General features: G+C 41.8%; 1 protein-coding gene across 1 annotated transcript; it reads left to right on the top strand.

Annotated features, from left to right (window-relative positions):
- Positions 1 to 6,175: 6,175 nt before the first annotated feature.
- LOC142209883 (C3a anaphylatoxin chemotactic receptor-like) lies at positions 6,176 to 7,114 on the top strand. Its single transcript, XM_075278921.1, has one exon. It carries the CDS (start codon positions 6,191 to 6,193, stop codon positions 7,112 to 7,114), a length of 924 nt encoding a protein of 307 aa, XP_075135022.1. The 5' UTR covers positions 6,176 to 6,190.
- Positions 7,115 to 12,761: the final 5,647 nt, after the last annotated feature.

Genomic DNA, 12,761 nt, shown 5'->3' with positions numbered 1-12,761 from the left:
CCATTAAATCAATCAAAAGGGTATATGGTGGGGTGACATAGTGACATAGTGTGACTTCATTTTGATTTCTTGCCCCTTTTCCTCCATGTATATGCCAGACTACAAAGCAGAGTAGATATTCATGAAGCCATGCACTCTGCATGTGCGTAATCTCTACCCTATTGTGTCTTCTAAGGTCAACCTTGGAAATTTTAATGAATATCTCAAGGACTTTATACAGCATCATTTTCGTTCTTGGGATTATCGGTAATGGATTAGTCATCTGGATTGCCGGATTCAGGATGAAGAAGACAATCAGTGCCGTGTGGTTCCTCAACCTGGCCATAGCGGACTTCTTATGTTGTGCTACCCTTCCTCTACGCATTGGACAGTGGACTTCTGTTTTCCAAGAAACAATGCACACAATAATAGCATTAATATCTTTTTGCTTATTGACAATTATTCTGTTCACTATAAACATGTTTGCCAGTGTTTTTCTCCTGACCGCCATGAGTATTGACCGCTGTGTATCCGTCATGTGGCCATTTTGGGCTAGAGCTCACAGGACACGTAGACTAGTGAGGATCACTGCAGGAGGCATCTGGGGGCTGAGTTTGCTCCTGGCTGGTTTTGTGTCTTTCATCTATATGTTCTATTTTCAGGACTTAAATGAATGGTGTATAAGCTTTCCCTTCCCCCATGATCTTGATAATATAAAACAGACCTTTCAGCTGATCAGATTACTTATAATGTTTGTGATCCCTTTTCTCATCATCTTGATCAGTTATTTGATCATTTTCAATAAAATCAGAAAAAGTAAGAGACCCCAGAGATCTCAGAGACCCTACAGGATCATCACCGCTGTTATATTGGGTTTCTTCATCTGCTGGTCTCCATTCTACATCTGGCCACTGACACCCATGCATTATGGAACCTTTCAATTCCATACAATAAATACCATTATTATCAGCCTGGCTTCCCTTAACAGTTGTATCAATCCCATCATTTATGTTTTTATCGGCCAAGATGCTAGACAAAGTTTCTTGAGATCTATCCCCGCCAGGGTTGAAAAAGCATTAAGTGAACATCCCGATGACCTGAGCAGAGAACCAGAGGATGGTGGACATACACGCACTACAGATGTGTAAAATGTATTCCTCTTACCTATGTAAAAACATATTGTGGCCGGGGTTCCACGTTGCATAAGCACCGCTGAAAAAAACACAGCACAAATGGATGGGATTCTAGTAACACAACCAGCGGACACCCTGCGATTTCCAAAAGTGTTGCAGTTTTGGAAATCACAGCATGTTATTGATACCTACGAAAATGTTGGTGGTTTCCCTATAGGGATAATTGAAGTAGAAAGTCCACGGAGGAAACCTGCAAACTTTCTGGGAAAAGCACTGAGGGAAAAACCACAAAGTGTTGCTCTTTCATGGGGCTTTACCCTTGGTTCACAACTGCGTTTGGTAATCCATTCGGGGAGTCCGCATAGGGACCCCCCGAACATTCTACCAAACACAACGGCAAGCATTGTGCAGTGAAAGCACATGGACCCCATAGACTATAATGGTGTCCATGTGCTTACCACAAGATCTCCGCGTGGAACATGCAGACAGGAAAGAAGATTGTGAACTACTTTCCTGTCCACATGTTCTCGCGGCAAGCACACAGGCACCATTATAGTCTATGGGGTCCTTGTGCTTTCACTGCACACTGCTTACAGATGCGTTCGGTAGTCCATTTGGAAGGATCCCCATGCAGACTCCCCTAACAGATTACCAATGCACATGTGATCGAGTCCTTAGCCTTAAACAATTTGGTAGGATTTAAAGGGATGTATCATCAGCTGACATTTCATTTAGATCAGGGAACCTACATGGGAAGATGTTGGGACTAGAGATGAGCGAACACTGTTCGGATCAGCCGTTCCGAACAGCACGCTCCCATAGTAATGAATGGAAGCAGCTGACAAGTACACTTTGCCGGCGGACGGTCGCTTAACCCCCCGCGTGCCGGCTACATCCATTCATTTCTATGGGAGCGTGCTATTCGGAACGACTGTTCCGAACAGTGTTCGTTAATCTCTAGTTGGGACAAATGGACTAATGGGCTTGAAGAGACCATTAAAGACACAGCGTGTCAAGCAAAAAGTACAATGTAACCCAAACCCTACAGACTAGATCCCAGGAGCCAGCTATGCCCTAGATTCTCCGCGTGAAATTCTTAACTTTTCTATATTTATTTCTTTGGTTTTGTTTTATTTAAACCTTTTGTGATATTTTTGCATTACGTGTCTCATGTATAGTTTGCATTGGAAGTTCATAAATTCTGCAACTGTGACTTTAAATTCTACTAATGAGTCATGTCACTAGATAAACGGCCCCGAGAATCATAATCATAAGTAACTAAATAACGGAACTAGCAGATTATATCGCTCTATTATTTATAGGATATATTATTGTACAGAGAGCAGAGGCAAACAAGAGAAACCATGAGATCAGTGTCCTCACAACAGTAGCAGAAGGAAGACATTGTAAGGTAAGAGATCCCTGAAATCTGCATTTATACGTCAAATACGCAAGCGATTTAATGATGTAATAGATGAAGGAATAAGTAAACCATAAATGGAATATCGTCTTCTAAATGCAAAAATGTAAACTTTTAATTATAACAAAATTATGTTTAACCATGAAATGTTTTTTATTTTTATTAAAAAAAAAAAATCCTATAATACCTATATAAGCAACAACCAAGGAGGATGAAACTTGGGATTATTGAATTCTTGAATAATAATAAAAATAATAATAATAAAAAATAAATAAAAAAATAATAATAATAAAAAATAAATAAATAATAATAATAATAATAATAATAATAATAATAATAATAATAATAATAAGTAAAATAATAACAATCATCATGATAATTATATACCCAAGGTTTTCCCAAAGTAGAATTTTTTTTATAATATTTAGATATCGATTTTTTTTTTTTAAAAAAAATGTTGTAATAATGAAATAAACCTGACGCATTACCACGGTTGTTTCAGTCAAATTTGTATTTTTCTGTGAATTTTTATCTTATAAGACAAGACTATTCCACAAGAGGACCCTTAAGTGACGCTTCCCCTCTGCCATGTATATATGTGTATATATTACTATGATAGTATATTACTGTGTTCATGTTTACCAAAAATGTTTCGCTATTTTTTATGATTTTTTAGTGTTCCTTCTTATTATAGTATCATTATATTGTAAAAGCAATCTGCATAGAATATATTCCAGTTCTGCCTCATCCAAAAAAAATAAAAAATGTCCTTCATGGTTTGCACTACATTTAGCAATTGCTTAAGATTAGGGTTGAGCGATCGGGATCAGAAAAAAATCGGCGATCGAGCAAATTTCACAATCGGGATTGGATGGAAAATGATTGGAAATCGGATTTTGAAATCTCAAGATCGGCTCAACCCTAAAAGTGACTTTTCCCATAGAGAAGCATTGACTAGGGTTGAGTGATCGGGATTGGGAAAGATCGGATCCTGATCGGCTGGAAAATGATCAGAAATCGGATTTTAAAATTGATTCTGAAATCTCAAGATTTCTCAACTTTCTATGTCTTTTCTCATGTTCCTGGTATCTTGAGCGCTTTCTACCTCAGGATTGGCATCTTACATGGAGTCTGTCAGGTTCAAAAAATCTTTCAAAACCATTAATGAATCATTGATGCCCTTGTGTAGGGGCAGTTTATACGTTACAAGCAGACACACACCTTTTTTCTCAATATAGAAGTCAGTCTGAAGATATTCTCAGTTAAGCCGGGTTCAGATGGGGTTATTTGCACCAGATTTTGATGCAGAATCAAAATCTGACTCAAAAAAACAACTCTCATTGAGTTCAATGGGAGCCGGACAATTCCTCTTTCTGCAAGCGTTTTTTTTCCGGCATCCACATCGCTCAATCCCTCTCAACTAGGTTCATTCATTTGGGCCTAATCCAGAACAGAATGCCGCAACTGTTGGAATCCGCGACAGTCACAGCTAGCCGCGGGAGGCGCTTTTTGGACCGAATTCTGAGGTGGCTTCGCGCATCAAAATTTGGTCCAAAAAACCCCATCTGAACCTGGCTTTAGAAATGAGCGCTCTGTCTCCTACAAATGCTGCCCCTTTAGCCCTGACTGCCATGTTCAGCCTCTGCCCATATCATCGCTGTCTGTGGGCAAATCAGACAGATCAAGTCAAGATTTGTATTGCAAACGTAATTTGAAAGAAAAATACTATGTGTTCCCAATCTACTCTGGATATAGCAGTGCTGAAATTTGTGGTATAATAGTCCGTGGAGTCTCATCTTCCTCTTAGTTGGTGACAGCTGTGTGTGGGGGTGGGATGGGTGATTTGGGGTATAACAGTCCGTGGGGTATTTTGGGTGGTGGTGGTGGGGGGTTTAATAGTCCATGGGGGGTTATCTTGTGTCTTATCTTCCTCTTGTTTGGTGACAGCTGGACACGTATTGGGCAGCGATCTCCACAGTGGCCTCTTCTTCTCCCAGTAGGATGTAGAGTTTCCTCTTCTCGTCTGCAGATATGAAGTCTGGGATGTGAGCAGAGAGTCTTTGGTAGTAAACGGCCCTCACAGCTGAGTATTTGGTGCAGTGTAGCAGGAAGTGGGTCTCGTCTTCTAGGGCCCCCTGGTCACAGTGCTGGCACAGTCTGTTCTCCCGTGGATTGTACGTCTGCCTGTGTCGCCCCGTCTACATCTCCAGGATTCATGCCCACTTTGCAGAAAAAATCACAGTGCGGACACGCTGCGATTTCCAAAACCACCGCGGTTTTGAAAATTGCAGCATGTCAATTATATCTACGGAAACGCTGGCGGTTTCCCCGTAGATAAAATTGTACCAGAAAGTCCATGGAGGAAAACTCAGTGAACTTTCTGTTCAAAGTGCGGAAAGAACCACAATGTGATTACATCGCAGTTGTGCCCACAGCCCTTTAGCACGGCGGTTCCGGCCCGTGGGGCCTTAGCCTCAACTGAGCTAAAAAGTGTGTTTTTGAAAAACGCAGCTTTTCCGCAGCATGGGGCTGTTTTTTTTTGTTTTTTTCGCAGTGTGGGGCTAGGATTTGACAAAATTGCATTCACTATGCTAGTACTGTAAAACGTAGTGTTTTTTTTTTTCTGCTGCGTTTCCGCAATGCCTAAAAACGCTGTGTTTCCGGCCAGTGGGTCCTTAGAATTACACACCTAGGGTTTAGCGCTCCAAGTCGACCTGTTGCCTGTTCTAAGTTTAGTTCTTCAGTAAAGCCAGAAAAATGTAGCACGCATGCGCCAGACCTCAGGTGTATGCACATTATTATTATTATTATTATTATTATTATTATTATTATTATTATTTATATTTTTCTAGGTATAACATTAGAATGGAGGTGGCTAAATACAACCTGACCTCACCCGACCCAGCTCTGGATGACAGCACGTATGTACAGTATGTAGTCACAATTCTTGTGTAATTTCTTAGACATGTACTTTGCTATTTTTTTTACCTATTATTTGCCTAAAATCAAAGTCTTCAGCCCAGATTCTGATCAATTTGACTAAGAACATCATGCAGTGCTATTTTTTTCCTGCAAAAAAAACAAAAGTTGAATTTTATACCGGTGGTGGCGCTGCGGAAAATTGGATACAATGGTATAAATGAAGCAACATTTAACCAGAGAGTAACATACATCATGAGAATTCTGTAACATTCTAATAGTCATGGAGGGCGAATTATCCTTACTGATGTTTTTAGCCAATTTTTTTTAACTTAGCTTTCTGCAAGTGATTTTTTTTTATGCCACAAATTTATCAAAATGTCTGTTGGATGAAAAATGTGTCGCAATTTTCTAAGACTAGTGTGCCAGAGTTCACTAAGGGGGCATTCACACGGAGTATTTTTGCGAAGATTCTGGTACGGGACGCACATTAGAATCAGCGCGGGGAAAAGCCTCCCATTGAATTCAATGGGTTCCTTTTCCCACCCGCTCCGCTTGGAGTCAATGGGAGGTTTTTTCCCCCGCGCTGATTTTAGTTAATTATTATATTTGTACTTCCTGTTTTTGCTGTTTGAGTCTAATGTCTACTCTATCATGTCTTCTAAGGTCATCTTACAAAGACTACAATCCAAGTCCAACACCTACTTGCAATTTTCTTGATGACAACATTTTAAAGCCAATGTCTTTTACCTTGTACATCATCATTTTTGTTGTTGGGTCTATCGGTAATGGATTAGTCATCTGGATTGCCGGATTCAGGATGAAGAAGACAATCAGCGCTGTGTGGTTCCTCCACCTGGCCATAGCGGACTTCCTATGTTGTGCTACCCTTCCTCTGCGTATGGCACAATGGCTTTCTCTTGACTCCTCCTTAAGTTCCTCATTCATTTTGTGCAAATTGAGTATTTTTCTCTTCACGATAAACATGACGGCCAGTGTTCTGTTTTTGATAGCCATGAGTATTGACCGCTGGGTCTCAGTCATGTGGCCATTTTGGGCTAGGGTTCACAGGACGTGTAGACTAGTGAGGATCGCTGCAGGACTTATTTGGATGTTTGGTTTGGTCTTGACTGGTTTAGTGTTTTACTTGTATGGGTTCTACTTCAACGATCCAACTGAATGGTGCGTATTCAATGGTTGCCATGCTGTAGTGTATTTCGATAATGTAAAGCATATCACTCGTTACGTCAGATTAGTTACAATGTTTGTTATCCCTTTTCTCATCATCTCCATCAGTTATGCTACTATTTTCTTCAAACTTAGAGCAAGTAAGAGACCCCAGAGATCTCACAGATCCTACAGGATCATCACCGCTGTTATATTGGGATTCTTTATCTGTTGGGTTCCATATTACATCTGGCCACTGACACCCAAGTATGATGAAGGTTACTTTCAATTCCATACAATAAATACCATTATTATTAATCTGGCTTTCTTTAATAGTTGCATCAATCCCATCATTTATGTTTTTATGGGCCAAGATTTTAAGCAAGATTTCTTCAGATCTATCCCCTTTAGGCTTGAAAGAGCATTAGGAGAACAGCCCAATGACCCAAGCCTAGACGTGGAGGATTTTGATCATACTCATGCTACAACGCTATAGAGGTTTTAAAGAAATCTCCTTACCTACATTATGTGGAAACATCTTAAAGAGATCCTGGAGATACAATTCCTCTGGACCACTCTTTCCCTTGCCTATAGTTGCTTCATGGTAGTGGATGAGGATGCATCTTAGACAACTTTTTTTTTTCCTCTTTTGAAGTCAAATGTCCAGTTCCTTGACTTATGCAATGTCCTTAAAAAGTCAACAAGCTAATTTGCTCATTTTACTTCCAGATTTGACTATTAAGTACAGTAATAAAAAACTTTTAGTTTTGCAAACTTTTTAAGGCACACAGCAACAAGTTGTTGAGACGGTGGTGTCCACCCTTCTAAGACTTGTGACATTGCTTATCAAAGAAGGTGAAGGTGAAGTCGGGGTAGTGATAGGGGGGTGGTAACTTCCCCGCACCTGTAGTCCCTCCTCTCATTTACTATGCAGAGTCTGACCCTTCGTTCACATCTGCGTTTGGTAATCCATGCGGGGAGTCCACATGGGGATCCCCCAAATGGAATGCTAAATGCATTTGCAAGCGCTGTACAGTGAAAGCACACAGATCCCCATAGACTATAATGGATTCTATGTGCTTGCTGCCAGATCTCCGCATGAATCATTAGGAAAGGAAAGTAGATTGCAAACTACTTTCCTGTCCGCATGTTCTGCGCAGAGATCTGACAGCAAGCACACAGAATCCATTAAGTCTATGGGGATCCTTGTGCTTTCACTGTACGGCGCTTGCAATTGCAATCTGGACGGAATACCAACACAGATGGGAACCAACCCTGAGACATTTGATTTCTCTCTAGTACAGTGACACTGTCTCTTTGCCCTAAGAATATGTTTCCAATGTGTAGAGATCTTTGAATTTTATCTGGTACACCTCCCTAGAGACATGTCTGTCTTATATGAGCAGGGTCTACAGCCTGGCTCTTTCCAGTTATCACAAAATGGGCACCTTCCAAATACTGGCCCTTACAACCTTCTTGAGGACACTGGATGCAAAGATCTTATAAAATGTCCCCCTGAGAAACCTAACCCTGACATTTCCTGTTGGCATTGTGTTATGACTAGACATGAGCGAGTAGTATTCGATCAAGTAGGTATTCAAATACTACGGTACTAGAAATACTCGTACTCGATCAAATACTACTCCTATTCACAGTAAAGATTTGATTCAGAACCAGCATTGATTGGCCGAATGCTATACAGTGTACAGTACTCAGCCAGTCAATGCTGGTTCTGCCAGAGGCTCGTCTGTGAGGAGGCGAAGTCTAAGATCGGATCACAATGGAGACTGCTGTGGTCCGATCTTAGACTCCACCTCCTCACAGACGAGCCTCTGGCAGAACCAGCATTGACTGGCTGAGTACTGTACACTGTATAGCATTCGGCCAATCAATGCTGGTTCTGCAGGACGAGTAAGTTCACATTAGCGCTTGCCTCCCGTCTGGAAGGAGTCCGCAGGAGGATTCCCCGAACGGAATATCATCGCGACTGCAAGCGCTGTGCAGTTAAAGCGCACGGACCCGTTATAGTCTATGAGGTCCGTGCGCTTTAACTGCACAGCGCTCCTCCTAAACACTCTCCTCCTGCTACTCGTGGACTTGGTGACTCTCCTTTAGTCGAATAGTGGTTTCCCCTGAAATGAGCATTTTTTCCCATAGACTATAATGGGATTCGATATTCAATCGAGTAGTCTAATATTGAGGCTCTACTCGAAACGAATGTCGAATCTCAAATATTTCACTACTCGCTTATCTCTAGTTATGACGTCTCCCATTGTACCACCTCATTATGCATTATTGTTACTATTGTTGCTTTTCTTATTGTGGCTTCCACTGTGTAAGAAAAAGAATAGAAACTCCATAAAAATACAGATTATGTTAATAAAAAATACATTTCTGGATATTGTGATTTTTTTCTTAAATGTTAGGATTAATCATTTTGTACAGTTTTACTATTTAGATATTTGCTTTATGAAAGGGTAGACAAAAACATTTTGTATTTTGTATATACATGCCAAGTTTTTGAAATAATAATAATAATAATAATGTATCTAATGTATCAGAATTCATAAAACATTTTACTAATATAAAACTTTTCAGAACTGTTTGTGGAGAGGAATAATGATTTACTGAGTTACCGATGGACAAATTGAGATGACCCCTTCATACTGATGCAAATCTGTCCCATTCCCTGCCCTACTCCATCCACTTTTATATGATGTGGTAAGCATGGCACAGAATGGGGGTTGGGGCACACATCACTCTTCACTGCAAAACTGGTGTGCAGGGATTGATGAATTTCCCCCATTATGTGTGATATTTTTAAGTCAGATTATCTGGAGGCAATGTTGCCACTGTTTGTAACTAGGGTTGAGCGATCGTGTTCAGAAAAGATCGGATTCCACGAAAATTTCACGATCGCGATCGGAATTCCGAACACAATCTTTTTAGGTGGAATCGAGATCGGTACTATTTCCCACAATGGTTTGCTTAGCCTTTACACTGAGTATACACTCCGCTCATTCTGAGCAGAATGTATACTCAGTGTGAAGGCTCCGCTGTGGTTCCATAGGAATGAATGGAAGCAGCCGGCACACAGCCTTAACCCCTTGCGCGCCGCCTGCCTCCATTCATTCTTACCTCCAGAGATGGCTGCACCGGTGCCCGGTTTTCTTCTTCGCCTCGCTGCTGCTCCATGCTGCTCTTCTCGCCTCGCTGCCGCCGCCTCCCAGGTTAGTGTTTAAAGCGCTAGGAAGGCGGGGCTTGTGGCTTAGGAGAGGGTGGGTGGGTACAGGGTGGGGAGACGTGACGTCTCCCCTCCCAGTACCCGCCCACACTCTCCTAACCTGGGAGGCAGGGGCAGCGAGGTGAGAAGAGCAGCGTGGAGTGGCAGTGAGGCGAAGAAGAACCCCAGAGCAGCCATCTCTGCAGGTAAGTGGACACCAGGGGGGACTAAGTAGCCAGAGGATTTAAAAAAAATCCTCTGGCTACTTAGTGATTCACTACACAGTGTGGATTCTAACAATTAAAGTGTTCAATTGTTAGATTCCATGCTGTATAGTGAATAGGATTACTTTTAAAATCCGATCTCCGATTAATAAAAAAAATCCCATTGACTTGCATTGGGATCGGAATTGGGATCAAGATCGGGTTCGAATGAAAAATGATCAGAAATCGGATTTTAAAATCGATCCTGAAAAGTCAAGATCGGCTCAACCCTATTTGTAACAAATCTATCAAATTGTTATAATTCTTCAACTCCAACACCTTACTGTAGTACGACACACTGGAGGAAAATGTAGCGAGCTACTAAATTTATTGCTAGAGATGAGCGAGTAGTATTCGATGGAGTAGGTATTCGATCCAATACTACGGTATTCAAAATACTCAAACTCGGTCAAATACCACACGGTAAACATAAAAGTCGACTCGACTCCACCGAGTATGAGTATTTCAAATACCGTAATATTTGATCAAATACTACTCGCTCATCTCTATTTATTGCCACTGGGAGACAAACTACAAAAGCTTTTTACCAGCTCCTTCTGCCCCCATACAGTACAGTGCCCCTTTATTCCCCCATATAATTGTTCCTCATGTCCACATTCAGTACAATACCCTTTTATTCCCACATATCATGGTCTTATGTGTTCTTTTATCCCCCCATATAATGGCTTGTTATGTTCCCATACACTATAGTGCATCCTTATACCCCCATATAACAGGTCCTAATCCCTTCTACCAATCAGTACCTCCTTACCCTGCCCCTTTTCCCTGATTTACAGAAAACGAGTGGTAGGTATTAGAGATGAGCGAACAGTGTTCTATCGAACTCATGTTCGATCGGATATTAGGCTGTTCGGCATGTTCGAATCGAATCGAACACCGCGTGGTAAAGTGCGCCATTACTCGATTCCCCTCCCACCTTCCCTGGCGCCTTTTTTGCTCCAATAACAGCGCAGGGGAGGTGGGACAGGAACTACGACACCGGTGACGTTGAGAAAAGTAGGCAAAACCCATTGGCTGCCGAAAACATGTGACCTCTAATTTAAAAGAACAGCGCCGCCCAGGTTCGCGTCATTCTGAGCTTGCAATTCACCGAGGACGGAGGTTTCCGTCCAGCTAGCTAGGGCTTAGATTCTGGGTAGGCAGGGACAGGCTAGGATAGGAAGGAGAAGACAACCAACAGCTCTTGTAAGAGCTAAATTCCAGGGAGAAGCTTGTCAGTGTAACGTGGCACTGACGGGCTCAATCGCCGCAACCCACCTTTCCCAGGATCCTGAATGGAATACACTGTCAGTGTATTCCCGTATACCCGATATATACCCCGATACCCGTTCCAACGGTGTGCCCCCCCACCTTCACCCCAGAAATACCCTGCAAGTCCCCTAGCAATAGAATTGGGGCTATATACACCCACAATTTTTACTACTGGTATACAGTGCCATTGTCTGACTGGGAATTCAAAGAATATATTGGGAATACAAATACCCTCATTTCTTGCTACTGCCATATAGTGCCAGTTTCTGACTGGTAATTCAAAGAATATATTGGGGTTACGTGCACCCACAATTTTTACTACTGGTATACAGTGCCATTGTCTGACTGGGAATTCAAAGAGTATATTGGGAATACAAATACCCTCATTTCTTGCTATTGCCATATAGTGCCAGTTTCTGACTGGGAATTCAAAGAATATATTGGGGTTACGTGCACCCACAATTTTTACTACTGGTATACAGTGCCATTGTCTGACTGGGAATTCAAAGAATATATTGGGGTTATAAATACCCTCATTTCTTGCTACTGCCATATAGTGCCAGTTTCTGACTGGTAATTCAAAGAATATATTGGGGTTACGTGCACCCACAATTTTTACTACTGGTATACAGTGCCATTGTCTGACTGGGAATTCAAAGAGTATATTGGGAATACAAATACCCTCATTTCTTGCTACTGCCATATAGTGCCAGTTTCTGACTGGGAATTCAAAGAATATATTGGGGTTACGTGCACCCACAATTTTTACTACTGGTATACAGTGCCATTGACTGACTGGGAATTCAAAGAATATATTGGGGTTATAAATACCCTCATTTCTTGCTACTGCCATATAGTGCCAGTTTCTGACTGGTAATTCAAAGAATATATTGGGGTTACGTGCACCCACAATTTTTACTACTGGTATACAGTGCCATTGTCTGACTGGGAATTCAAAGAGTATATTGGGAATACAAATACCCTCATTTCTTGCTACTGCCATATAGTGCCAGTGTCTGACTGGGAATTCAAAGAATATATTGGGGTTACGTGCACCCACAATTTTTACTACTGGTATACAGTGCCAATTTCTAACTAGGAATTCAAAATGCGCAAGGCTCCCGGAAAGGGACGTGGACGAGGCCGTGGGCGAGGTCGGGGGAATGGTTCTGGGGAGCAAGGTAGCAGTGAAGCCACAGGGCGTCCCGTGCCTACTCCTGTGGGGCAGCAAGCATTGCGCCACTCCACAGTGCCAGGGTTGCTTGCCACATTAACTAAACTGCAGGGTACAAACCTTAGTAGGCCCGAGAACCAGGAACAGGTCTTGCAATGGCTGTCAGAGAACGCTTACAGCACATTGTCCAGCAGCCAGTCAGACTCTGCCT

This window comes from Leptodactylus fuscus, chromosome 6, assembly GCF_031893055.1.
Source record: "Leptodactylus fuscus isolate aLepFus1 chromosome 6, aLepFus1.hap2, whole genome shotgun sequence".
NCBI classification, from domain to species: Eukaryota; Metazoa; Chordata; class Amphibia; order Anura; family Leptodactylidae; genus Leptodactylus; species Leptodactylus fuscus.
This window is presented reverse-complemented; position numbering and strand designations above follow the sequence as displayed.